We start from the raw sequence: 26,823 nt of genomic DNA on the forward strand, positions 1-26,823 counted from the left end.
CATAACAGTGTAGCAACTTGTTTTCTCATTAGCTAATGTCCTAGTGCAGACCACATAAATAAGCTGGGTTTCCAGGAAGAACAAAAAGTACGCTGATTAGCATGGAGTAAAAAGAAGTACCCATGTGTTTTAATGTCCAGATTAGTAAAATGGTAAAGCCACTTTGCGGTACTCGGCTGTGTCATACTCCAGTACGTCAATAGCTCTTTGCTGTAGTATGGTTGACTAAATACTTTCTGATACTCTACAAAAGTCGTGATAAATAGGAAGCCATGATTATCTGGCAATTTCTTCCCCTTAGCATAGACTTTTATTTTCTCACATTAACTCATTGTCTAACTGTTTTTTTCTTTTTAATTTCCACATTATAGGACCTTGTGGGCACTGCAGTCCGACTCACCCATGCGTGTTTCCTGTAATGGACGAACTTGATGCGAATGTGAGGTATGTTGTATTTCTGTGTGGACTGTAATTATGCTGCCGTAAATTATGGCCGTTTGAACTACGAGGCCTCTGAAAAATCTGTTGTAGTAGAGTTACCCATCCAGCAGATGTGGCTTTTCTTTTTTTTAATTTTTTTTTTTTTAACCTTTGTTTATTTTTGAGACAGAGAGAGACAGAGCATGAACGGGGGGAGGGTCAGAGAGAGAGGGAGACACAGAATCAGAAGCAGGCTCCAGGCTGTGAGCCATCAGCACAGAGCCTGACGCGGGGCTTGAACTCACGAACCGCGTGATCATGACCTGAGCCGAAGTCGGACGCTTAACCGGCTGAGCCACCCAGGTGCCCCCAGATGTGGCTTTTCTTCAGTGTTTCATGTGTAATCACGAATGTGATGCTGTTTGATGATTTGTGGCTTCTTTCCTCCTTTCTGCCTAAACGATAAATATAATATGGCTGTAAATATTTCTAGGTGCTTATGCTAAAAGTCTGCATTATGAGAGATGGTGCGACATGAAAACAGATATTCATCTCTATAATAGGAAGAATGGAGATGTATTTAAGTAGGGTAAAAATAGCTTAAGAACGTCTCTCTGTACATCTACACTGTAGATATGCATTCAAATAGCTTTCTCATAACAGGTTCTAGTCTGCCCGCTTCTTTTTTTTCCAGCCAGGTCATTAGATCACGTGACGTGATGACTGCATGGTATAGCTACATAAAGCTAAACGGTTTTATTTTGTTTTCCTGTCATTTCCTGCAACTCTTGGAGATCAGATAATAGGATGGCTCCTAAGGAAGATTTTCTCTAAAGGTTTGCTGGCATTTTATTTGGCACAATCAAATAGCGTGGAAGAAAATTGTATTCAGTAAGGCTTAAATGTTATGAATTGGCATTCGGGGCCGAGCTTTAGCCGTACGTATCAATCGCTGGAAGACATTCTAAAAAAAAATACGCTCCTGGTGCACTCATGAGGGCCGTGCTTTTTTCACTCGAGACCTATAGGAAAGCATGTTTCAGGTGTAGATGAGAGGCACTGTGCTTCTGTGTTTGATATAGTAGAATGCCACGATAAAAGGGAGCTGTCAAATATCTTGACAGGAACTCTGGTGACTCAAGCTGCAGAGATGTTACTATCACCCCAAACCCGGGGATTCCTTAAGGGTAGAATGTGTCTCATGCGTAGTGCCTGGCACATGGTGGATATTGAATAAAGACTCGCTGATCACCCAGCCATTGGTGGTCTACTGCATATATTTCAAATAGGGTTGTGTTCTAGTTTACCTAGATAGGCACAAAGGCTCTGTATATTTAGCAGTAAAACATTTTACACTTGCCGTAGAAGCTCCCTGGACTGGGTTCCTTACCCAACACACTGACTCGGGGCCGAGGCTTAGAACTTTAACCCAGAATTTTAAGCTGGTGCCTTGTGTTGCATTTCCCTCCAAAAGTCTGTGACATTGTTTGTCCAGACAAAGTGGAGCGGAATCTGGAGACTCTCAATTTTAGTGTTGTTAATTTTTGTTAAAAGCCCAAAGGGAGCAAGCAGTATCAATGATTGTTAAGTTATGACATTGTTTTAACTTTCAGACACGGTCTCAAACTGCCTCCTTTGGTAAAAGGAGCTTCTTTTTGGATAGTTCAGATTTTATGATCCCTAACATTTCCAGTGTTTCAACATTTATTTATAGCAGCGTTGGATTCCAACAGCGGGTTATAGTTCAATTAAATGAACACTAGCCATTCTCCCGGGTGCTGTGGGACAATCCTGGAGGATACAAGATGATATCACTCCCCAGAATCGTATCTCTGGACCGTCCTCTCTGTCACATTTCTAACCTGATCCCATCGACATATGCGCATCCTCACTCACGCCTACTCTCTACCCACACAATTAGTAACATACAAATGCACAGACTTTCCACCCATACCCTCCTCAGTCCAGCCTCTGGATGTTCATAATAAAGGACGTATTTTAGGCTCACATTTATCAAATTGTGATGCATGTGTCACTAGTAATACATAATGATTTTAGGTGGTACGTGAATATCTTTTTTTAAGTGAATTTTTATTTCAAGGTAACCTTCTTACCATGTGAGTAATACTATTTTGGCACTTATAGTGGTGAAATGTAGTTTCCTTTTAAACTACATTCACTTAAAATCTAAAAGTAAGTTTGTTTAAGGAAAAATATTGTGTAATTTAAAAATATTCATTAATAAAAGATGGTGAAAAAAATTATAAGGGTAACATGCAAATGACTAGGGTCTGGAAACCAATGTTCTAGGCATAATTGGGGTAAATTTTATTATTTTAAGGGCAGAAACCAAAAATTATCACTATTATTATTATTATTATTATTATTATTATTAATTTTATTTTATTTTTTGGTAAGGAAATATCTTCAGTTTGTGAAGTGCCCACATAAAATGAGAGGCAAAGAGCCCAGGACCCTGGTACGGGAGAGGAATTTTTCTGCTTGCTCTGAAGACAGGAGAATAGATGAAAAAGGAGGTAGGAGTTTGGACAAGAGAAAAGATTCAGAGAAGGGAGGACTTTGGGGCACTGCTTAGACAAGCGTGAACCAGCCAATGGCATGGTGGCTGTGAGGGACTTTGAGGGAAGTTAGGTTGCGAATCTTTATTTGTTTGTTTGTTTGAAGTGCCTACGTATGGTGTGTGTGCTGCCCTCTCCCAGGCTCCGGTTCGTTAGGAAAATTTTCTGGCTTGGCTAGGAGCTGAGAGTTGAAGGTTTACCATACATGCACTGTGAACTGCATGTGTAACATCCCATTTAATTTTTAGGCAGCCCTGTGAGGCGCATGTCATTGTCATCCTCATTGTGCAGTGCATGGTAACTAAGGAACAAAGTGGTACCTGCTCAAGGTCACGTAATCACACTGCCTCGACTAGACCACAGATACGTTCCGTGAATGCGTATGTGTGTATTAGTGAGAGGGCTGACATTCCTGTCTGGGAAAGTGTGTTTGGAAGGGAGAATGAGTGTATGAGAATGAACACTCAAAAGGCATAGGGTGGAGAAGAATAGACATGGCAGGAGAATCATGGCAGGAAATCAGAGTGAAAATCTTAAAGTTCTATGGGCTGTAGAATTAAGAGATTCTGGCCAATTTTTCCCAGGTATCAAGGGACAGAGGGGTCCTAGTTGATGATATCTGGGGCTAAATAAAATTTCTAACACTTAAGTATTTTCTCTGGCCATACTGACCACTTTATTTTTGCTGGGTCTCCTTTAACTGGGTTTGCTAATTAAGCTTGATCTGTGCCATTGTACATCTATCAGTGTTCTTGGCTACAAGCATCGGAAACTAACTTGCTAATGTGTTCGAAGGTAATTTTGGGGAAGCCACAACGTAGGTACAGGGTCAAATAATTAAGATGAGAATGCTGTGGGACACCAGGCTTGCAAATAAACAAGAACTTTGGGAGTTCTCATAGAGCTAGGAAGAATTGGTCAGGACATCACTGCATCATGGATAATGTCCAACCATTGCCTTTTTCCGTATGCTACTTGAGAGGCAGAGCCCTGGGAGGTGACAGCTGATTGGCTGAGCTAAGTCATGTGATCGCATGCTGTCCAGCTTTTATAAGAGGAAGCAGGTACCACTCAGGGAGATGACATAAAATGGAGGAAAGTTAAGCTCTCCAAAGAAGTTGGTGATTTTTAGGAAGAGGAGATGGAGGCCGTATAGCCAAAATATGACCAACTTCTAATACTATTTGTTTTGTAGCAGTTGTATATTTCTGTGATATTTAAATAATATTGCTCCGTGTGTAAAAACAAGCAAGTGAGGGTTTCTTCATTTGTTTTATGTACGTTGATTAAACATCTAAACCATGTGCCGGGAAGAGTTAACATAAGTACCTATTCTTTTTAAATATATTTTTGTTTAGAGAGAAAGAGAAAGCACACGAGCAGGGAGAGGGGTACAGGGAGAGAGAGAGAGAGAGAGGGAGAGAAAATCCCAAGCGGGCTCCATTCTCAGTGCAGAGCTTGATGCAGGGCTCAATCCCACGAGCCTGGGATCATGACCTGAGCCAAAATCAAGAGTCAGATGCTCAGCTGACTGAACCACCCAGACACCCAGTACATGCCTGTTCTTAAGAATCTCCTGGTCTAACTAGAAGACAATTGCATAAATATAATTTAGTACAGCAACAAAAGAACCCTATCAGTGAGATATACAATGAGCTATATTCTCTGTGGACTATAAGGTAGGACTGAAAAAAGAAATACTAGGTCTGATTTTAGAAATATAAGAAGAAGCAGAGCTCCTGGGTGGCTCAGTTGGTTGAGTGACTTCAGCTCAGGTCATGATCTCAAGGTTGGTGGGTTCGAATCCCGCATTGGGCTCTGTGCTGACAGCTCCGAGCCTAGAGCCTGCTCTGGATTGTGTGTCTCCCTCTCTGTCTGCCCCTCCCCTGCTTGCTCTCTGTCTCTCGCTCTCTCTCTCCCTCTTAAAAATAAATAAACATTAAAAAAAAATTAAAAAAAAGAAATACGAGAAACATTCTCAGTATTTTTTCTTTAGCATTGTCCATTGCAGAGAGCAGTCGATGTAGGATAGATAGACTCATGATGAAAAGCCGGATAGAGAGGCACGTGCCTGACAATCCTCTCCTTTGGTAAATAGTATCTCACAAATTTAGCGGTCTGCAGGCAGCTCTTTCCAAACAATCTGACCCTCACCCGATGCTGTGTCATGATCTGTTTGCTTCTTGTTGGGGCCCTGGAGGAAGCAGCTTGCCTTGTTTTTGAAGGGATGAAGAAAAGAGAATGGAAACAATGGCTTTGGTGATTTTGCGATCAATAGTTATTGTAGAACATCACCGGCCTGTGCTTGGGCAGTGAGTGAGCCTGGTGGGGTTTTAGCCCAGTGCTATCTCTAAGCTCATGACACTACTTAGTGATACCCCGAATCACTTACTGACTTGATTGACTTCAGAGCTAGCCCATGCTATTTGCTTTGTTTTGTTTTAACTACCAGATTGTTCCCGAAAAATGGTAGCATTTCTCTCCTTCTGCTAGAGCTTCTCGGAAACTCAGAGTCAAGTTTATAATTACCACTAGCAAGAACAGAAGCTCTCCAGGCACTCACTATGGCTCTGACATGCCGTTATTTTATTTTTCCAACTCTTTTTGTCACTTCCTCTTGTTTCCTTCGCTTCCTTGACAATATTTTATATTGTTTATTTTTGTTAGCCACTTTAGGGAAGGAAGGAAAGAGGGAAGAAGGAAGGGAGAAAGGAACCCAAAAAGAAACCAGTTTTCCGGGCGGGAGAGAGAACCCTTCTTTCCTCTGCCCTCGGTACAGCTTGACGCCTTATGTTGGAGAGCCACTAAACATTTTTGAACAGAAGATCAAAATTGCAGGCTTGTGTATAAAACACAGAAAGTCTGAATAAATACAAAAAGCTGAATATTTTAAAATATAAACTACATAGTCCTGATGTAAATGCCGTCACCTGCTGTACATATGTGACAGAATTAATTAAAAATCATAGCAAAGGTGAGTAGCTGGCTTTGGATTAATAAATTCATGGCTAAGTTGCCACTCATTACTTCAAATGAGGAAATTCAATTAAGTGGAAATCAATGTGACTACAAGAATTCGTTGAGATGATCTGCATTTAGCAAAGAGAAAGAGCAACTTTTAAAATAAGGGAGTTGATTTTGGGTTTGATTATTAATACTGGTGAGGATACATATGATTCACTGAAGTCTGAGGGTGACGTGAGAATCTCTGATGCCAAACGTTCTAACGCCTTGAAGTACCACATAGCCTTTGAAATCCATGTATACAAGTTGTCTGCCCTAAAGACTTATCAATAGGTAATTGACTTGGAACCAGAGTTAACTCCTGTTTGTAACTTGGCAGTTGGAGCTGTGAATATGGGAAGCTTTAAGGCAGTGAAATGTTTTGCAGGAAATCTCTCTCCAGGCTTTGAAATTGTGACACGCATTAGCATATAAGGAGAAAGTGAGTGGGTACCATTTAAAAGGGGTTATTTTTATGTTGCTTTAGAAATGGAAATGGGAATAATACTCAACTTTATTGCTTGACTGATAAAATGGTGATAATTCCGTTGGTCTTTTGATTAGATGAGGAGCACAGCAAATATTAACGGGCACTCACCCTGTGGTGAAACTCCCTGTGCCTCATGAGGTCACGGAGGACATCAGGCTGGAGCCCGGGAGAAGGATGGAGGGAGGACGGCATATTTACATTTCTGAAGCACTGGTCTCTTGCAGGGTATGAATCTGCTGATGTGGAGCCAAGCTAACTTGCTTGTCACACTACACAGCTTCCAAAGTACAGGCGCTGCAAGGACTTCAGCCAAGATGCCAGCCCCCAGGATGCCAGAGTATGGTGTTTGGGCAAGCAGAATGATGTAGGTTCAAGTCTTGGCTTCCCCAGTTACTAGCTGTATGACCTTGAACTAATTATGTAATCTTTCTGAGCCTTTCACTTGGGTATCTGAGAATGGAGTGTTTGTGAGGATCAGAAGCAGAGTAGGTGAGGTTCTTAACATAGTATCTCACTCATGGTTCACGTGGATCAATCGGTTACATGTCGTCTTTAGTCACCACAGTAACCTTGAGCTGTAGGCTTGTATTATCCCCGGGACTGCTAATCAATTGCCACACTATGTAAGTTTCTCGATGGCTTAAATTCAGTCTCCATTTAATTGGTCGACCATGAGATTTTTTGATTATCTGTCCCTGATTGGGCCCATTCCGTGGCGAGGAAACTGAGGCTTCCAAAGGTGATAGAAGACGGTCAGTCTTGAGGCTCAATCAGTGGCCTCATTGGGATGAGGCTGCTGCTCTTCTGCACTCTGTCCAGCACTGTTTTCTCTTTACTCTGAAGCTTCCACAAACTTAGGCACATTCCTGTTTGGGAATTGAAGGATCTAGAGCTTGGTCTCCTTGTGTCTTTTTGACCCCTCGTCTTGCATGCTATTCGGTATAGTCAGTTGTCCTTTATATGCAACTAACCCTTTGGTTGGTGATCTCCGTGTAGAGGAAAACACCTCTGGCTTGTTGCTTTCTGCTTCTGTATCTGTCTGTGTCCGCTCCAGAAAATGGTGACTGTTTTATCTATTTCAAGCAATGGGAGGTTTGATGCAGGTAATTGGTCACAAAGCTCCCTGGAAGGGCAAGAAGCAGGGTATGTTCACCAGAGGTCAGGTGAGCCCTGCTTCAGCCGCGGATCTTCTGGAAGCTGGCTGTACTATTGCATTTGTTGCTTAAGGAACCATTTGCTACTGCTCTCACTGCTGAAGGCCCCTGTAGATTCTGGGCAAAAAAAATGGTTCTTTCTCCCTTTTGCAATCCACTTTCCCATTCTGAGACTCCCATTTAGAGAACATCACCAGAAGCTAGGGGCAAAGGAAGTACGGAACACATAGTTTTCGGGCTTCTCCCCTCTGGTCGAGATGAGTGCCTAAAAGTGGCCAATACAGCTTTTTCCCTATCACCGTGGTTTCCTCTGGGACTTAGAGCTCTGGAGCCTAATGCATTGGGCTCCACATCCTATGAGCTCATGACGTAAACATTTGAAGTTCAGTGCTTTTGAGTCCCCATCTGCTAGACTGCAGGGAGCTGTCTTTTGCCCAGTTCACGTTGCCCAAGTGTTTTGGGTCTTTGGTAACTGCTGAAAGTGAGTGCTCATAGGTGTCCCTGAAGTTCTGTTTCCCCAGCGAGCTGAGCAGCCTCCAGTGATAACGTTCCACTGAGGCGCTACTCTGAATAATACCCTGCTGAATGACTAGCCCCTGGGACTCAAAGGTTGCACCTTGACTCTGGTAAAACAGAGGCCTTTCGATACGGAAAATCAACATGATTACACATGTAAAGTGAGAAGAATATGTATTCTGTGTCTTACTTGATCAAAGTGGGTCGCGTGTGAGAATTGCTGGAGACAGGAGCGGGTCAGAAATTGGCAATACGGCATTTCCGTTTCTCAAGACTCATCTTCCAGGGGCACCCAGAAGGGTTGGGCCCTGATGAATGTCGCTATCAACTGTATCCACATTCTCAGAATGCCACGCACACACACTCTTTCTGAGTTCCTTGCCCCAGTCAACCCTGGCTTATCTGGTTCGTTCTCTTATGACATCTTGTCATCCCTCACCACAGCTTGGTTGTTTCGGAGTCCTCCCAGACATCCCCAATCTTAATTTAAATCTCCAATTTCACAACGATTTTTCTAGATAGTTTCTCCGAACCTGTGTAAATCTGCGGGTGCAAATAACGAGGCAGGGATTGAGGTGTTGCTAATTTTACAAAACATTTTACAAGATCTATTTGATTCTCAGTTCCAGTCCAGCCAGAATTTCCTCAGTGCTTAATAGGATTAGAGCATGGTCTGCAGTGAAGGGTCGCCTGGAATTCAGTCTTTGTAAGGGGGAATCTCTTTGTCCCTCTTTATGAGAATTAGCTGTTATGAGACTCAAGAAGCATATGCCCAACACTGAGAATTATTTGCAATTCCTTCCAAGCTCCTTTCCATTATCTGCATCTTTGCCTAGGGCTTGTGGCTCTAGAAGTCTCACAAAGCACAGCACACAAAGGAAATACAAAGGGTTTCAGAGAGGTTAAGTGATTTTTCTTAAGCCCACACAGCTAACAAGTGTGTTAACCTGAGACTAAAACCCAAGTGACGGCTTTTTTTCAACTTGTTGTCTAACTGTCCAAAGACAGCAAACTTTTTTCTCAAGGGTATGTAATTTAGATGAAAATGTTACTTAATTAAACATGTCTAAATCTGAAAAATGGGTTTAGACAATACTGGGAAAACATTAAATTAGCTGTTATTTGCTGCCTTGATCATTTGACAAGAGTGGTTCCGATGCTTATACATGACCTATGTGATCTCATTTAATCCTGACAACTCTATGGGTTCCTTTGTGTTATGAGCTAAATGTTTGTGTTCCCGGGGAAATTCATCTGATGAAGTCCTAACCCCCGATGTGATGGTGTTAGGAGGTGGGGCCTTTGGGAAGTAATTAGGTCATGAGGGTGGAGACCTTGTGAAGGAGATTAGTGGCCTTATCAAAGAATTCCCAGAGAGCTCTCCACTCTCCACCATGTGAGGAAACAGTGAGAAAATGGCCGGCTGCACGGTACAAGTGGGTTCTCACCAGACACCCCAACTGCTGGTGCCTTGATCTTGAACTTCTCAACCTCCAGAATCGTGAGATATACATGGTTGTTGTTCAATCCATCCAGTCTGTGGTGACTTGTTACAGCAGCCCAAACTAAGACACTTACCAAAAGGGTCCCTGTTATTACATATGAGGTCAGTGAGGCAGAGACAGATTGTTGTTTTGTCCAAAGTCACATTTCCAGTAAGAGGTAAAGACTGCATTTTCACTCAGATTTGTTTGATGTCAGAGTCTATCACTGGATCTTGTTTGCTTGTGCAAAGATTTCTGTGTCATGGAGGGTCTGTCGTTGGACATTTTCAGACTTGGGTTCTCAAACTGAAGACCAGGCGGACACATTTGTTTGGCTTATCCAGGTTTTTAAAAATTGACTTGCGTGCCTTTCGAGAGTCTGGGCACTACCCCCCCATATACTAGAGTGACAGATACCGATTGTCTGAAAAGAGGCCATTTTGAACTGTTACATTGCCTTCTGTAGCCAGAGTCGAGTTGGTCAGGGAGTTTGATCTGCCTGCTGGGACCGTAAAGATTGTTTATTTTGTCATTTTAATTTTGAAAACAGTGGTAAGACTGTCTTCAATTTTAGAGACCGTATTATGACATTTAGTACCTGCTATTTTCTCCCTGGGAATTTGTTTTATTACCATTTAGCAAATAGGTTTGTGTTGAATTTAAGATCTTTTTTCAATTAAGGAATTGGAACAGGTTTCTAAATAAATACCTGTTACATGATTAACATTTTATCAGTCAGGTAATGATGTTCAGGCAAGTTCTTATTTGCATTTCTAAAGAACTGTAAGAATAATCCTTTTTTCCCCCTTCTCCTCTGCCCACTCACTTGCTCCTCAACTTATAATGGCTTTATTAATTTCAATGCTTGCAAAGGGTTTTATACAAAGTACTCATCTTTGAATGTTCAATACTATCATGCCCTTACGCATATCAGATATAGACACATATTTATAATAAGGTCTCACTGCCAACACTCTGGCTGACATTTTTAGCCTCACCTTATCTCAAAGGTCACCATTGTTCATTATTTATAATTATTGCAATCTAAACCTTCAACAGTTGAATTCCAGAGAGACCGTATATGTAGATATATAAAACCAGAAAGTCATTTTTTTAATGCGTAAAAGAGGAGAACTGCGCAGCATTTGAAAAGAAGTTGGTAATAGGAAATGAGAAAAGCTAGGTATGGAAGGTCCAGGAATGTGATCAGTCTGCACAGAAGAGGGGAGGCAGGTCTTTTGGGTGGATGCTTCTGGCTGAGTGCAGCCTGAGTTACAGTGGGTGTCAGGAGTGGGGGCTCAGGGTCTCAGTTATTTATTTTGAGAGAGCGAGAGTAAGAGAGAGAGGGAGAGAGAGATGGGTGGAGAGAGAGAGAGACAGAGAATCCCAAGCAGGCTCCACGCCATCAGCACAGAGACCAATGTAGGGCTCGAACTCACAAACTGTGAGATCATGATCTGAGCCGAAATCAAGAGTCAGACGATCAACCAGCTGAGCCACCCAGAAGCCCCTCAGTTAGGAGACTCTTAACACTTGTCCAGGGGATGGGGCAGAAGGGCCAGAACTAAGATTGAGAGAGCAGGGGATAGAGGAAGGGGGATACAGATTCTAGAGGAAGTTAGTAAGCAGACTTCCTGGTAGAAAGTGACCAATCACGTGTGAAAGAAGAAGAGGACATTTTGAAGTTGACCATGAAGAAGGAGTAGGGTTGCATGGAAACAGAGGCTGGTTTGGAGCTGGTTGAGGTGTAGAAAACTGTGAGACATTCTTGTGTGGACTGTCCAATAGAAATTTGGTTAAATTTGTGTGGAGCCCAGTGGGCAAAAGTTTTGGGAAAGATTCCGATCCAAATTTGTGCGTGATGAATAGAATAGAACAGAAGTTGACCCCCACCCCCCCACCCCAAGGCTCTAACGATCTAGACAAAGGAAAGATGAATGTATCTCTCCAGATATTACTATCAATGAGACTGCCTGTATATGAAGCTTCCTCCCTCTTGAGACTTCAGTGCTCATCTCATTCTCTTAACTCGCAAGGATTAAGGAAGTTTTGGCACAATTAGTGTGAAAGTCAGAAACTACGCCCCTCCTGATCTCCTACACTCAGAAAGCTTATGGGAGCAAGCCACCTGTCGTGTCTCTCTAGGTAACGTGGAGGTACTGAAGTGTTCCCTTTGTACTTTGATTTCTAGTCAGTGCAGTTGTGAGAGTTGAGCTCAGTCTTTTTCGTAGTAAACAAGTTCTTTGTGACTCATGAGGGTTATGATGTAAAGAGTGCACAAGTATTTGGAAAATAGTGCATTGAATTAGTGTGAATTTTAGATTAAGTTTTGCTGTTGAAAGTTTTCAATTAATTTGATACTTTAGCAGAGGATAAGATCGGATCCTCTCCCTAGAAAGGGATAGTTTGATGGTTTGTCGGGGGTTGAACTGAATTTGATCGCGGTACTGCTGATGAAATTTTGAAAAGCAAATTGAGGCACCCCCAGGGGATCCTGAGAATCAGGAAGGTTGTCTGTTCACTTCAAACACGTCATTTTTTTATGGTTGTGTTATTGATGGGCTAGCATCTCCCAGTTTGACACCCCTGATTGTCAGGGAGAAGGGATGGGCAGCCGGTCTCTCTGTTGAGACAATTTATAGCCCTCTCAGATCACTTCTCTGGGCAATCAGCCTGAGGTCAGGGTTGTGACTTCCCATACTAGCGAAAGAGGAATTGACTTTCTTGTAATCCAGGAAGCACGTTTGTGGGAACCAAATCAGTGGAGAGAAAGGTCCCATCCACTTCAGGAAAAAAAAATTCGCTTTTAATAACCTCGCTTTACTTTTTTGCAGGAAGACCAATGCTGCTAATTAAGCGCAGAGAATTTGAAAGGTATTTAAAATATCTCATCTAGTCAAAAGAAAAAGCCTAAGCAGTTAGTCATATTTAAAAAAAAATCTGTAATTCATATTTGATTAATTGTGACATGCTTCTATCCAATTAATGTTGAACTGCTGAGGTTTTACTCTGTGGGGGGAAAAATAACTAGTAACCTTTTTACACTAGCTTAATTTTAGCACTGCTTTATTTAGAATTATGTAACCTTGACTTTGCAACCCTCTCCTACCCTTCCTGTCATTGCTGTCATGAGACTTCACCATCTCTTTTTTGAGTGATTGGCACCATCGCCAAACTCCCTCTCGACTGGGAGTGTCCCACCTCCAGTTCATTTCATTGCCACATGACTGGCCATCTTTCTAAAGCTTAAGCTTGACCTTGCCCATCCCCTGTCTTTCCTCAACTCCCTACTCGCGCTTTAAATCCAAACTCAATTATCTCCTGCAGACCCCCCAGCCTTCCCTGTGTCCCTTCTACACTCCCGGGGCTGTGTGTACGAACTGCTGTTATCAACTGTTTGTAATTGTCAGAGCTGTTTGTAATTGGTAACTGTTTGTTTTATGTGCCTACCTTCTCTGCTGGACACCGTGTGCCCATTATCTAGCACACTGTCTGGCATATCACAGTGTGGAAGAAATGTAACTAAAATTGAGGAAGTTTCGACTGTAACTGTATAGGCAAGATCTCATTATCACTGCAGGCCTATCTCTACATTAACAGCCACCACCTCTATCCCCCGCCTCCCTCCCTCCCTCACACACACTGAATTTCACTTGTAATTATGGATTCTGAGGCTATGGGATTTGAGAGGAGATGGGAGGTTGGAAGGAACACTGGTTCTCTACTTGAGGTTGAAAAGGCCTCGCCTTTCCCTAGGAAAGCTGTTGCCGATCTCATGGCACCGGAGCTTTAGGGACGGGGTGGATGCTCCCTTTACTTTATGTTCTGTACTGGGATGTACCTCTTGGCAACCACCCCCACCACCATTCCTGCTATTTCTAGCTAACAGGCGTTGAGCAGTCGTGCAGGCGCCGAGCTAGACCCTTTTGTAAGTATTTTCTCATTCTCTCTCTCTATTCTATGCAGAAGTTGCTCTTATCAGCATTTTATATGGAGTAACATTGGGACATAGGAAGATCAGTCAAACTCACCCAAGTTCACATAGCTAATACATGGGGGAGCCAAGGGTCCAAACCTAGGACGTCTGCCTCCTGAGCTCCGGCCCCTGACTGCTGTTCGGCAGCCGCCTCTGCACCACTAGACTGCTGTGGTATATTACACCCAGCCCTAAGACCACGGTCACTTATCTGCCATGGCTACTACTATGCCAGCTATTATCATTAGTTCTAGTATTTCACAACTATGAGTTCCTAATACTTTCTTCACTTATTCCAAATACCATGCTAAGGGCTTTGAAGACAGTGTGTTGTGTCACAGCAATACAGAGAGCCTACTCTGAGAAAGAGAGCCTGTGTCATCCCAGAGAGAGGGTCCCGTGTGCTCTGTGATCAGGGCCCCTCACAGGAGATTAGGTCCCTTTGGGTAGACTTTCTCTTTTTCTTGACAGTCTCACTCTCCAGGAATTGTCCCTCTTCTCTAAGCAGAAACCTGCTCGCTCCATTACCTCTGTCCTCCTTTTTCATCCTCAGAGATGACCGAGATCAGCTGGGGATCTCGAATGTTAGCACAGGAATGTCCTTAAGAGGCCAGAAGAAAGTTGAAGGCGCTCTCACGTATCAAAATTCCCACCGTGGTGTTCTTCTGCTTGAAAATTCCAGTCTTCTTTTTAAGTATGTCCAGGGAACTGGTTAAATTCAACCCAGATTATTAGGTATTCGGTGAAGAAGCACAACCACAGTGAGACTGTGTCACATTAGGCAAGAGCTTAATAGTTGGGCCTGGCAAAAGGTTTTCCTTTATGGACTGTTAAGTTCTCCTTCTTCCCCTTTACTCTTTCTCTCAGTTTCTGTGCCGTTGTTCAACACCCTACTTTTTCTTTTGTCCACTTGCTGTCCCCATCTCATCCCATGGAGCGAGCGTTGTCTGCACCTGCTGCTGACTCCATGCTGGGCTCTCCTTCAGATGGCTCCAAATGGCCAGTTCTCTCCTACCTGACCCAAAGTCACTGGGCAGCAAGGAGTTCACTTCCCTCTCGATCCCTGGATGTTTCCCACACAGATCGCTCTGGTTTAAGAATGACCTATGCCTTTTCTGCTCTGTTACATTTTCCTATTCGCCTCTACCTTTTCTTCTCCTCCTCCTCCTCCTCCTCCTCCTCCTCCTCCTCCTCCCCTCCTCCACTGTGTTACTGGCGGGTGTCATCTTACATTCAAGTGGCTCCACTGCTCATCATTCTCTTTCTCTCTTGCCTTTCCCCTCGCCCAACACTTCTATCGTTCACCACCCATGTTTTTCTCCCTCTTCTTTTTCTTCCACATCTCTATCTTTCCTAAGCTAACCCCTCACTTGGTTTATCAGAAAACATTTTTTTTTCTTTTGTTTTAAAAATGGAGTTTTAGGAGTATATACTTGTGACTCAACAAGTGTTTACCAACTCTTGACCATATGTGTGGCTGTTCGTAGTTAAGAAGGTGTATGAGATAACAGTTCTGTCTGGTGATAAGACTTCGTATTAATAATTTATTTACACGGTATTTCCGCGTTTGCGACGTGCTTTCGCTTGCATTGTTATCTAATTCTCATGGCATCCAGCAAATCAGGGCAAGTTTTATTAACCTAGCGTATGAGATAAAGGAAATGAAACTTTGCGAGGTTATGAAAAGGATTCTTTTGTGCTTAAGGTCACATTACTGGTATATGACAGAGCCCAGATTAGAATCCAGAGGTTTTGATTCCTAGTGCAATTTTTTCCCACAATACATGTGGCAGTAAGTGAACACAGGGGTAACCTAAGTACATCAGCATGATAACAGTGATATCATAAGATGCCAAAATCTAAGTAAAGAGGCATGGTGGTTTTATGGTGTTTGGCCTTGGCTGGGATATTTGGAAAGGTTAGCTGAAGTTTGGTGAGAAATGTCTGAAGACAAATTTATCCATTAGGATAAGGTTGGCTTTGGGGAAACATAACAGGTGCACGATGGAAAGATTAGTCCATAAGGTGACGTTATAACAAAGAGCTGGCATCAGGGAAATCCAGCAAATGGTAATATTTAGACCACAGCCCTAGGGAATCTGGAAGTTGCACATTTCAAACCGTATAGATTACTGTGCTTAACGAAGTTTCTCAAAATATACTAGGGAATCATCTACAGTCCCTGAAGTAGCAGGAATGGTCAGGTAGACCTCTGATCCCAGAGTAACTGAGGCTTGGGGCAGTCATTACAAGAGACAGTCAGAAACATAGGGATGCATTTGGGTACCAGTCAAAGCTGCAAATTGGCAGCTGGGTCTCAGGGTCTATACAGAAGCCAGGAGTTTGGAGCTGGGACAGAATCCAAATGAGCAGGAAGAATGACTTGATGTTGAATATTGTCACTAGCTCAGCATGAAATAGGAAAGTGACCTTTGAGTTCCCTTGATTCTGGGGGGATCTCCGAGGTGAGATAATTATCATTATCCGGTAATGATAGCATGCCTTACAGACTATTTGTTGAAAAGGACAGAATAAAAGGAAAATTCAGAATGTGCTTACATCAGCAGGGGAGACTTCATGAGAAGCTGGCCTTTGAAGTACAGGGAAAACATAGATTATCCATGTAGTGGGTTAAATATTCGAAGAGTGATGTTAGGATTCTTCCAGTTTGGAGAAAATTCAAAGTAGTTTAACCAACGGTGAGAATTTGTTGGCTCGCCAAACTGAAAGGTCCTGCTCTGTCAGAGTGCAACTTGCCGGACCAGCACCTCAAACCATATTCTTGGAATTGGTCTCTTTACTCTGACATCCTCTTCAGTGGGGCCCTACCATGTGGCAGTGCCGTGAAGGTCCAGACTTTCATCCTGTCATCTTCAAATGCAGGTAGAACAAAGGTCATCCAGCCCACGAGTGCCAACAAATTCCAAGAATTAAAGACCATTGGACCAGTTTGCATCTGCATAACGATCTCCGAATCATTGTGGTTTGCGTTACGTTTCTATTGGAACTTCCGGGGGAAGTAAAAATGGTAATTGGCAGGCCTTGATTATGTGCCGTGCCTGGAGATGAGATGGGGAAGAACAGGCTCAGCGCCATCCAAACCGCATGGACTAGCGTAGGGATGAGATGGCTCCCGCAAAGAAAAATGGAGCTCTTTTACCAAATAAAGGGTAAATGATAGCCTAAAAGTGCAGATGTCCGATAAAGGGGCCAAAGTTCTTGCATACAGGAGACTGTCCTCAAAGTCAGAGTTCTTCGAAGTTCAGCTGTGACGGAAACCCTTCGTTCGCTTAAATAAGATCTGAATTGCATCCTTCTATAACATTATTGTATCGTCATGGACAGATCGGAGTTTGGACCAGAAGTTTGATATAATTAGCAGGTGCTGAGAATAGGGGTGCCAGGTAGCAGGTTCCAGCGGAACTGACAATGCTGGAAGGATCTAGTTAGAGGCTCCCAAGGTTTGGAGGGAGCACAAGTCCATAGAATCAATTGTGCTAATTGGTAGAGCACGCTAGAAGTTTTCAACCCAAGACAAAAACTTGGGTTTTACTCTCTGTTATGTCTGAGCAGCCCTGGAACTCTTGATTACAGGCAGAGGTCCAGAAGCACCTCTCAGCGAACTGGTTTCTTGTGAGGAAACAGGAGACCTGAAATTCCAACACTCTTTTGAATTTCAAAGAACCTCTTCTTATTAACAGGCACTAATGGAGCTCCCTAGTTCAAACAGATGATTAAGGTTGACATTAGAAATGTGAATCTCACTGTAACTAATGATTCAGCAAATATTCCTTCCCTATTTATGGATATTATTCTGACCCCGACAAATATGGTCGTGGACGTATATGGTAGGTGGGTATACATGTGGGGAGGTGGTGGTGACTGTTCTTCTAAGTAAGTGTATATTCCCCAAGTGGGTGTGAATTGTGGGGATACAGCAGCTGTTGAGTCTCAACATGGCTTTCTTTCACTTAGTCTGAAACTAGATTCTGCTTGCAATGGGAAGGAGAGCGAGGGCTGAGTCAGATCTTCACAGACCTCGTGTCACAGAAGCCTGGAGAGACAGGAAGGGACTTTACACAATAGCTCTGTCCAGTAGAAATATAATGCTAACCACAAATGTGAGCCACATACGTGATTTTAAATTTACTGGTAACTAGGCTAAAAATAACTAAAAAGAGACGAGTGAAACCAACCGTAACAGTGTATTTTATTTTATCCAACACATCCAAAATATTATTTCTGCGTACCATCAATATAAAATTATTAACTATATGGTTTATATTTTTTTTGTACTTAGTCTTCAAACCCTGGTTTGTATATTTTCCACATACAACATGTCTGAATTTGGGCCAGCTACATTTCAATTTTTTTTTTTAATGTTTATTTCTTTCCGAAAGGGAGAGAGACAGAGCGTGAGTGGAGGAGGGGCAGAGAGAGAGAGAGAGAGAGAGAGAGACAGACAGACAGAGACAGAGAGTGGGGGAGAGGCAGAGAGAAAGAGAGAGAGAGAGAGAGAGAGAGAGAGAGAGAGAGAGACAGAATGACAGAATCTGAAGCGGGCTCCAGGCTCCGAGCTGTCAGCACAGAACCCAACGCGGGGCTCAAACTCACAAATGGCGAGATCATGACCTGAGCCGAAGTCGGATGCTCAACCGACTGAGCCACCTAGGAGGGCCAGCTACATTTCAGATGTTCAATAACGACACACATCTAGTGGCTGCTATACTGGGCAGTGAAGTTCTAGAACACATGTTCCAAGGTCAGCAAATGATTCGAATGAGCCACCACTCCCCACTCGTACCCTCCCTATCCCCCCAACTGCAAACATCACTCCTCTATCAGTCTGTCTTCCCACATGGTGGTTCACCATCCTTCTTAATGGTTTTTGAAGCCTCCCTAAAGCTGAAACATTTTTATCCTTTTTAATATTATCAACTGCCTCATTCCTGAATAAACAGGCTACATTCTCCAAGCTCCTTCCCTGGACCTGATATGTCTCATGCTTTTCTGTTTTCTTTTTTGACTCTGTCAAGTTACAGCTCATTTCCTGCTTTGGCCTTTTTTTTGCTCTTCCTCCTAGAGCCTCTGGGATCTTGGCCGGACGAGGAAACTACACAACATGCGGGGACTCCCCCCTCTCTGCAGATTTTCTGCCGTATTTCTGATCTTGCACTGGGTTCATGGCCAGGCTGTGTGGGCTCCTGCTGGCTTCATTAGTGCTTTCCTTGGGCTTCACTGCAGGTCCCTATTGATAGTCCCACACGGTCTGTACATAAAATTTGGTCTCCTGCAAGAATCTGAACAAAAACAATTTTGTTTTGAATTGAGGTCAGTGCCTTAGATTTCTGTTCCATTAATAACTTAAATGTTTAGTTTTCAAAAAGAATTTGCTTTCTTGGTCAGAAGAAGCATTTTTAGCCTCCTTGGTGAAATATCCTTATTTTCTTTGAGCTGGCAGTGTTTGTAAGTGCATTCATTTGGCAGGCATTGTTAATTGTGGTTTATTAGAACCTAACGGATTGTTGGGGCACCTGGGTGGTTCAGTCAGTTGGTTACACGTCCAACTTTCAGCTCGGGTCATGATCTCATGGTTCATGAGTTTGAGCCCCGCATTGGGCTCTATGCTGACAGCTCAGAGCCCGGAGCCTACTTCTGATTCTGTGTATCTCTCTCTCTCTCTCTCTGCCACTCTCCCACTTATGCACTGTCTGTCTCTCTCTCTCTCCCCCCTCTCAAAAATAAATAAACATTAAAAAAAAAAAAGAGCGTAGTAGATTGTTAAAGCTGGAAGGGACCTTAAAGATGTTCTGGTCTAATCTCAGTGTTTGACAGGTCAGGATAATGACTCCCAGTGGTCCCAAGGCCACCAACTATGAGGCATAGGCAAAGCTAGACTGTGTTTCTGGGTTTCCTAACTCTAAGGTGATAACTTTATCCCTGTGGCTTTATTTTCCCTCCCTCCTTCTTTCCCTTCCCTTTCTCCCTTCCTCCCTCCCTCCTTTCCTCCCTTCCTTCCTTCCTTTTCCTTTTCTTTTCAATTCCTACTGAGGAAGCTGGCTCAACTGCATTTAAGGATAATCTTCACAGGGTATTTTCCAGGTACACCCTACTAACTCAACCAAATCTGAAAGCAGCTGGAATCACTCACATGCATTACAATATTCAGTGTGCTTCTGTGGTCGCCAAAGGCTGGTAATGGTTGACTGGCAATCTCTATTAAATTGACAGTAGCCTTTAACCTTGAACTTCCAATATTTATATCCATTTCTCGAATGAGGACTTTAAAGGTTAAACAGATTGGTGGGTGATATGGAGGAGGATGGATAGGCTGAGCAATCCGTTAGCGGGCTGGACCTGGGAAGGTCCCACAGGGAAGAGAATACGAACGACGTAAAGGCGTGTGCAGGGTTGTAAGATGGAGAGAGAGACCCAAAGAGGTCTGTAGCTCGTTGTAGACATGCCCCAACAGGAGCTGCGGTCTTCAGTGTGGGAACCCAGCCAACCTACGGCTCAGCAAGGCAGGAGATGGAGAAATTCTCTGACCTTGCTCTTCTGCCAATGCCTCCTGTTGACTGAACCCAACCAGAAGCCAGAGGAAAAGACCCGATTGATAACGGTGCCTACACAGAGCCCGGGCGGAGAAGGTTGGCATCTGGCTGTGAGAGAGCAAATGGAGCACACAGGCAGATGGTCGTGAATGGTTCTTGTTTCCGACCGCCTGGTATCTATTTTTCCTTTCCTTGGTAACAGCATTCTGGTTTTGCTTTAGGAAATGGCCCCTCCTTGACTCTTGCGTCTTGGATAGGGGTGAACTGTGTCCCCCAGGCTCCAGAGCGGGCTAGCTCCGTTCGGAGTGCCGGGCTCCACTCAGCATGCCTGACCCCCAGCCACAAGAGTTTGGTTCAGGTAGGTGCGGTCAGTGGCTCTTGGGATAAAATCAGAGGACTGCTCTTTCCCCTGGAGTCCCTGAGAACACAGAGGCTTAGAGATGCTGACAGCCATCTGTTCACCTTTAGGGGAACTGCGGAGGGAAGAAGCCATTACAAAACGAGGAGATTGCTAGGAGGTGGAGGCAGTGAGACCAAGTCCCATTGACCTTCTTTGAGTCCCTGGATCCCACTATACATTCAGCGGTACTGGAACTTTCAGCCAGGCAGTGATACATTCGCTTTTGCCTTGGGGTTTTGAGTTGGGGTTTCTGACACTTAAAACCAAAATTAACCCCATCACTGCAAGTGGCCAGATAAGAGACTTGAAGTAGGGTAATACCAGTGAAAATGGAAAGAAAATAGGGGTGTGAAGACTGGAGAATTAATAAAGCTCTGGTGAGGTCAGGGAATAAGTGGGAAGAAGCAATAAGATTAGTAAAGTCATCCGGTAATTTGTCACTTATCCTGTAAATTATTCCAAGTTTCGTGGAAATGTTTAAATATGGTACAGTAGAGAAGTCATTAAAAATTATGTTGGCTGTTGTTGAATAAGTCAGCTTGTGAATCATAAGTCAGCTTGTGATTTTATGTATACAGGTAATACAATTCTGTCATAAAGAAAAAAAAAATTGTGTGTGCACGGAAAATCACCTCGAATGCAGTGCACCAAGATTCTTACGTTGCCCGTCTCTCGTGAGCAGGGTAACGGATGTTAATGTTCGTTTGTGTGTCTGCATTGTTCTGCTTTTTTTTGTTAATGATCATGCATTGCTTTGTAATAAGAACAAAATGGAATAGACTTAATTATAGTCAACAATTACATTTTTCACTGCAACTGAAGAGGGTCAATGCTGATTGTAGGGGATGGGGGTTGCTGACTAGGAGACAGAAAATACCCTTGTAATTAATCAGCTAGTTGAGCTGAACTGGAGGAGGAGGGGGAGAAAACATACCCAGATCAGGCTGGAGCCTGGTTGGAAATAGCCCAAGCTACAGGCCATGCAGCCCTGAACTGGGAAAATACAGACAGAAGCCATTTTTACCTACTTTTCCTTCTTGAGCTGATGATCATGATATCATATGGTGTCAATTTTCCACTAAGGAGAATTTTAAACACATCTTGGACCAGACCAGACCACAAAGATTTACCATGCGTGTGCCTTTTCTCTACTCGGGCAAATCCAGGAGCAGGTGAGTCCAAAAGTACTAACCTCTAGAGTTATCAAGACAGTTCACTCACTGGCTCCTCTGACTTCCTTTCTTGCAAATGCTCAGAATTCATTCATTGAGCTCAGACGTGGTCCTTGTTGCCTAGCAACGTTAGTAGAATTGGTATGTGTGCCTCTTAATCACTGCAAAGTCTTGTCCTTTATTTATATCAGAAAATAGAAAGGAGTGAAGGAGAAAAGGACTGTGGAAAATGAGGTGAAAAGGAAAATATGCCCAGAGTGGATCTTCTAACTGGAAATGAAATCATAGCATCTGAGTCATTCAGGCAGGGGGATGTTTGGCAAAAATAGTTTTGGGGCCCACCCGAGGAATTGCCTGACAGATTAAAGCCCTGAATCAGCATTTTACCTGAGCAGTCTGCACAAAAGGAGGTCCCAGGAACTTAATGGTTCAGGATCTTTCCGTCTACAAGGCCATGAAGAAAGCCCCCATTTGCTCTTTCTCTTGGATAGTTGTGATAAGCAACGTTTCGTTGGAAGGACAATATCATATTAGGGTTGTTCTGAAACTCCTCTAGTTTCCCTTATAATCCTCCTGGAATTTAGAAAATGTGTATTTTTAGGTTTTATGACTTTGGGGATAGCGTATTCCATTAATTTACTTTTCCTGGAGTCAAATCTTATTCAACTGTTTCGACACCAGTACCTAGGGTATATTTTCATGTGGGTGAAACATCACCCTCAAAAATTCCTTACGCTGTATACCTAAAGTACAGTGTCTAAAAGTGGGGACTAATACTGCTGTCTCAATAAATCCACAGAACCATTTTTCTAATGTCAGAACAGATCATTTTTCTTCTCTTAAGAACTGAATGAAGTAGTTGGCTTATATTTTGGGGAAGCTTGTTGCTTGAAAATTCAAAAATGCTTATCTTTGAGCACCCGAATTACAAGCAGAGTGGCAAGGTTTGTTCCCAGTGAGGGACCGTGGGAGCGGAGTTGACCGAAGCAATAGCAGATTACCAGCTCCTTCCTCATTCTAACTTGGGGGCATGCGGTCATTCGGGGGAGCAGTGAACAGAATTGCCTGAAATATTCAATTGGTCCCTCTCTCTCTCTCTCAGAGTAGGTGAAGTGAGTGTACAATGAAACTCCATTATAAGTGGTGCTTTTTTTGTTGTTGTTTAACGTCCAGTATCTTACCGCTATTTAGGCAACAAAGGATCTCTACTTCTGTTATTCAAGAGACCACTAAATAAAGGTGCAAGCTTATTTCCTGTCTTCAGCGCAGGACCAGAGTCCTGCAAACTTGAAAGGGATCCTGAGTGATATGAACAAGTCCCCTACCCGATGTAAGAATCCTTCTGTTTGAACATCCGTAATAGAATATATCATCTTGATTAGCCGGCCACCTGGGAATTGATGGTTGAATATCAGGCAAGCTCAAGAACCAATAAAATATTAAGTCCGCTGCTTCTACCTCCTTGATTCCCCTGAAATCCTTTTATACCTTTCCGACAGTGTCTCAGTTCAGAACATGATCATCTCTCACCTGGGTGATTGCAACAGCCTTCTCATTGGTCCCACTGAGGGACAGAAGGAGACATCCTCCTCTCCTGCCCTTCCCCCCCCCCCCCCAGGCCACTCTGCACACAACATCTGGAGTGACATTTCTTAAAATGTGAATCTTGGTATGTGCCACTTCCCTCCTTAAAAGCCTTCAGCGGTTTCCCTTCGTTCTCAGATTAAAACCCAAACTTCCCAGCATGGCTGCTAAGGATTTCTGCGATTGGCCCCTGGTCTGTCTCTAACACATCACAGCACTCTCCACTCTGCGGCCCCCTCTGCAGTCCTGGTGCAGTCCTTCTGTCTTTCTGTTATATATTGCATTCCCTACTGCTGAGAGCAACCTTCATTTCTTCACCTGGCTGGTTGTGTCACAACCTCCGGGTCTCTGCTTAGATGTCTCTTTCTCCAGGAAGCTTTGGATTAGATGTCTCTTTCTCCACCGAAGCCCGGATTAGATGCCCCTCTGAGGTGTCCCCATAATATTTCATTATAGCATTTATGATATTATATGCTTGCCTGCTTTTGTTGCTTTTTCCACAAGCCCTTAAGATAGATCAAGGCAGACTCTGTCTTGTTTAACTCAATTTTTAGCACAGCGTATGCTCAATAAATATTCATTGAATGAATGCCAAAGTAAGCCGGGTTTATACTTTGGCCCTTAGTTGCCTCTTGGTAAGAGAGCTCGTCATCCAAGGGTGCCTGGGTAGTTCAGTTGGTTAAGCATCTGACTCTTGATTTCGGCTCAGGTCATGATCTCATGGTTCATGAGATGGAGTTCCGCACCGGGCTCCATGCTGATGGCGTGGAGCCTGCTTGGGATTCTCTCTCTCTCTCTCTCTCTCTCTCTCTCTCTCTCTCTCTCTCTCCCTGCCTCCTTCTTTCTCTGCCCCTCTCCTGCTCCCACATGCTCTCTCTTTCAAAAATAAACATTTTTTTAAAAAGTTTTTTTTTTTTTTTAGAACAGAGTTCTTCATACAAGACTATATAGACTATATATTTGGATGGACTGCAGATCTTGGGGGATGGTCCAGACTATATAACTTCAGCTGCAGTTAGACAGTCCAGAGTACTGGTCTAGGATTCTGGACCATTTCTGATCTTAGCTGTCACCCTCCAGTATTCTTATTGGAATCCACAAGGGATCACAGACTTCACAGGATAAGATTTTGCCAAGTTAACTTCAAAAGTCTAAATAAATAATTTCCATGGTGTCTTCATTTCTGTATTAACTGACCTAAAAACTCTAGTCATTGAGTAAAGTGTGGGGCTTAATCCATGAGACTTAAATTATGTCTTAGAGTCTAATTTCAAACCCAGTAGGAAAGAGAGAAAGGAGAATATTTTCCTGGTACCTCCTACACAGGTATCCTTGCTATGATTGGACCACCTTGGATGCGTCAGTTACTGTGGCCAGAGAAATTTGGTTCTCTGACTGGCCAGACCTGTTTCACATATTTCATCACTGGAAGCAGAGACCCAGGAGAACACACGGGAGGGCGTCCGGCCATATTAGATAGCCTGGGTCCACTTGACCCTGATACCCAGCTGAACCAACACACTTTACTGTAGCTATGTGAGAAATCTGAGTGAGTTTCTATATTTTCTGAGCTATAAAATGGAATGGGTATAGTGAAACTTTATTTTACGTAATGGATTATAGTTTATATCATGTCATCATTTCCCTCCATCATCTCATATACTACTCTAGGTAACCAGCCATCTTCCCTGCTATGTTCCTACCCAGCTGGCCCGGGGAAGTGGTGGAAGATATGTTAGTTTTGGAACAGCTGTGCCTGTGATAGCACAGTTTTTTTTTTACAATAGTTGCAGCTATGTGAGTGATGAAGCATTATGTATTTGTAACTTTCTATATTGTGTAAGTGGCATTATCATCTTGTTAAGATGTCAGCTTTGGTAAAGGTGTTTTTGGAACCCTTTCAAATGAAAATTGTATTATAAAGTCAAGTAAAACATCAGGAGAACTAAGCGTAATGACTTACATAAGAGAAGACAAATTAGAGGAAGAGCATGATGAGGGAAGCAAATGTGGTTAATTAATTCTTTTTAAGGAAAGTTTTTATTGAAGTGTAAAATACACTGAGAGAAATGTGCCCAGGTAAGAATATACCTTGATAAATTTCCCCAAACTGAGAAGACTTATGTAACCTATACCCAGATCAAGGAATAAGACGTTGCTAATGCCCAGATTACCTAGTCACTGCACCTCTCTAGCAAAGGGAACCATGATTCGAACACCTGCCATCATAGATTAGTTTAGAATTTCATAGGGGCGCCTGGGTGGCGCAGTCGGTTAAACGTCCGACTTCAGCCAGGTCACGATCTCGCGGTCCGTGAGTTCGAGCCCCGCGTCGGGCTCTGGGCTGATGGCTCAGAGCCTGGAGCCTGTTTCGGATTCTGTGTCTCCCTCTCTCTCTGCCCCTCCCCCGTTCATGCTTTGTCTCTGTCCCAAAAATAAATAAACGTTGAAAAAAAAAATTAAAAAAAAAAAGAATTTCATATAATGGGCCATTTTGATATTCTTTTCTAAAGAAGTGTTTGCTTGAGTCTTTTGCCCATTTTACTGTTTAATTGACTGCCTTTTCCTTAGTGATTATTAGGGTCTCTTCCTACATTCTGGATCGAAGTCCGTTTTCCAATATATTATCATAAATATCTTTTGCCACTGTCTCAAAGGGACTTTTGATGGATAGAAGCTCTTCAAAATGTAAAATATAACCCAGTTGACCAGTGGCTTCTTTTGTGGTTAGTACTTTTTCTTTATATCTTATTTAAGAAACTTTGGTTACTTCAAGGTCAAAAAGATACACTCCTAAGTTTTCTCCTGGAAACTTTATTACTTTATAGTTCATACTTAGATTTATAATCCTTTTGGAGTTGATCTTTTATATGGTATGTGGTAAAGGTTAGGATGATTTTTTTTTCAATATACATATCTAATTGACCCAACACCATTCACTGAAAAAGCCACTTTTTCCCATTGTATTCAGTCTCCTAAATCAGTGATGATCATGTGAGGGTCTGTTTCTGGATCCCAGTCTGTTCCTTTAGTTTGTTAGTTTACTCTTATGCTAACACCACAGTATCTTAATTTGTTTTCATATTATTTTGTATTTTCTATGGGTACAACCAGGTTTCTTTGAAATTTATGGGAGTTTTGTTTCTTTCATTCTAATCTTCGTATTTTATTTTCTTGACTTATTATACTGGCCAGTACCTCCAGTGCCCTGTTGAATAGAAGTCGTGAAAGTGGACATCCTTGCCTTCTTCTTGGTCATATAGAAAAACCTTTCACTGTTTTTCTATTAAGCATGATAAGGGTGTGGAATATCTTTATAAGAAGTAAGAAGGTTCCCCTGTCTCCTTGGTTTGCTAAAAGTTTTTAGTTTTTAATCCTGAATGGGTGTCAGATATTTTAAAAGCTTCTTTTTTTTTTTTTGAGAATAATATGAGTATTCTCCTTTATATGTGGAGAATTACATGGCTTGATGTTTCAGTGTTAAACCAACCATA

At 42.8% G+C, this 26,823-nt stretch overlaps 1 protein-coding gene across 1 annotated transcript in view; it reads left to right on the plus strand.

Annotated features, from left to right (window-relative positions):
- The first annotated feature begins 375 nt into the window (after nt 1-375).
- HTR4 (5-hydroxytryptamine receptor 4) overlaps nt 376-26,823 on the plus strand; it is a 159,012-nt gene continuing 132,564 nt past the window's right edge. The window contains exon 1 of the mRNA XM_043598388.1: nt 376-444. Coding sequence (XP_043454323.1) covers nt 419-444 — 26 coding nt within the window. The 5' untranslated portion in view covers nt 376-418. The remainder of the gene's footprint in view (nt 445-26,823) is intronic.

The sequence above is a fragment of the Prionailurus bengalensis genome, chromosome A1 (genome assembly GCF_016509475.1).
Source record: "Prionailurus bengalensis isolate Pbe53 chromosome A1, Fcat_Pben_1.1_paternal_pri, whole genome shotgun sequence".
NCBI lineage: Eukaryota > Metazoa > Chordata > Mammalia > Carnivora > Felidae > Prionailurus > Prionailurus bengalensis.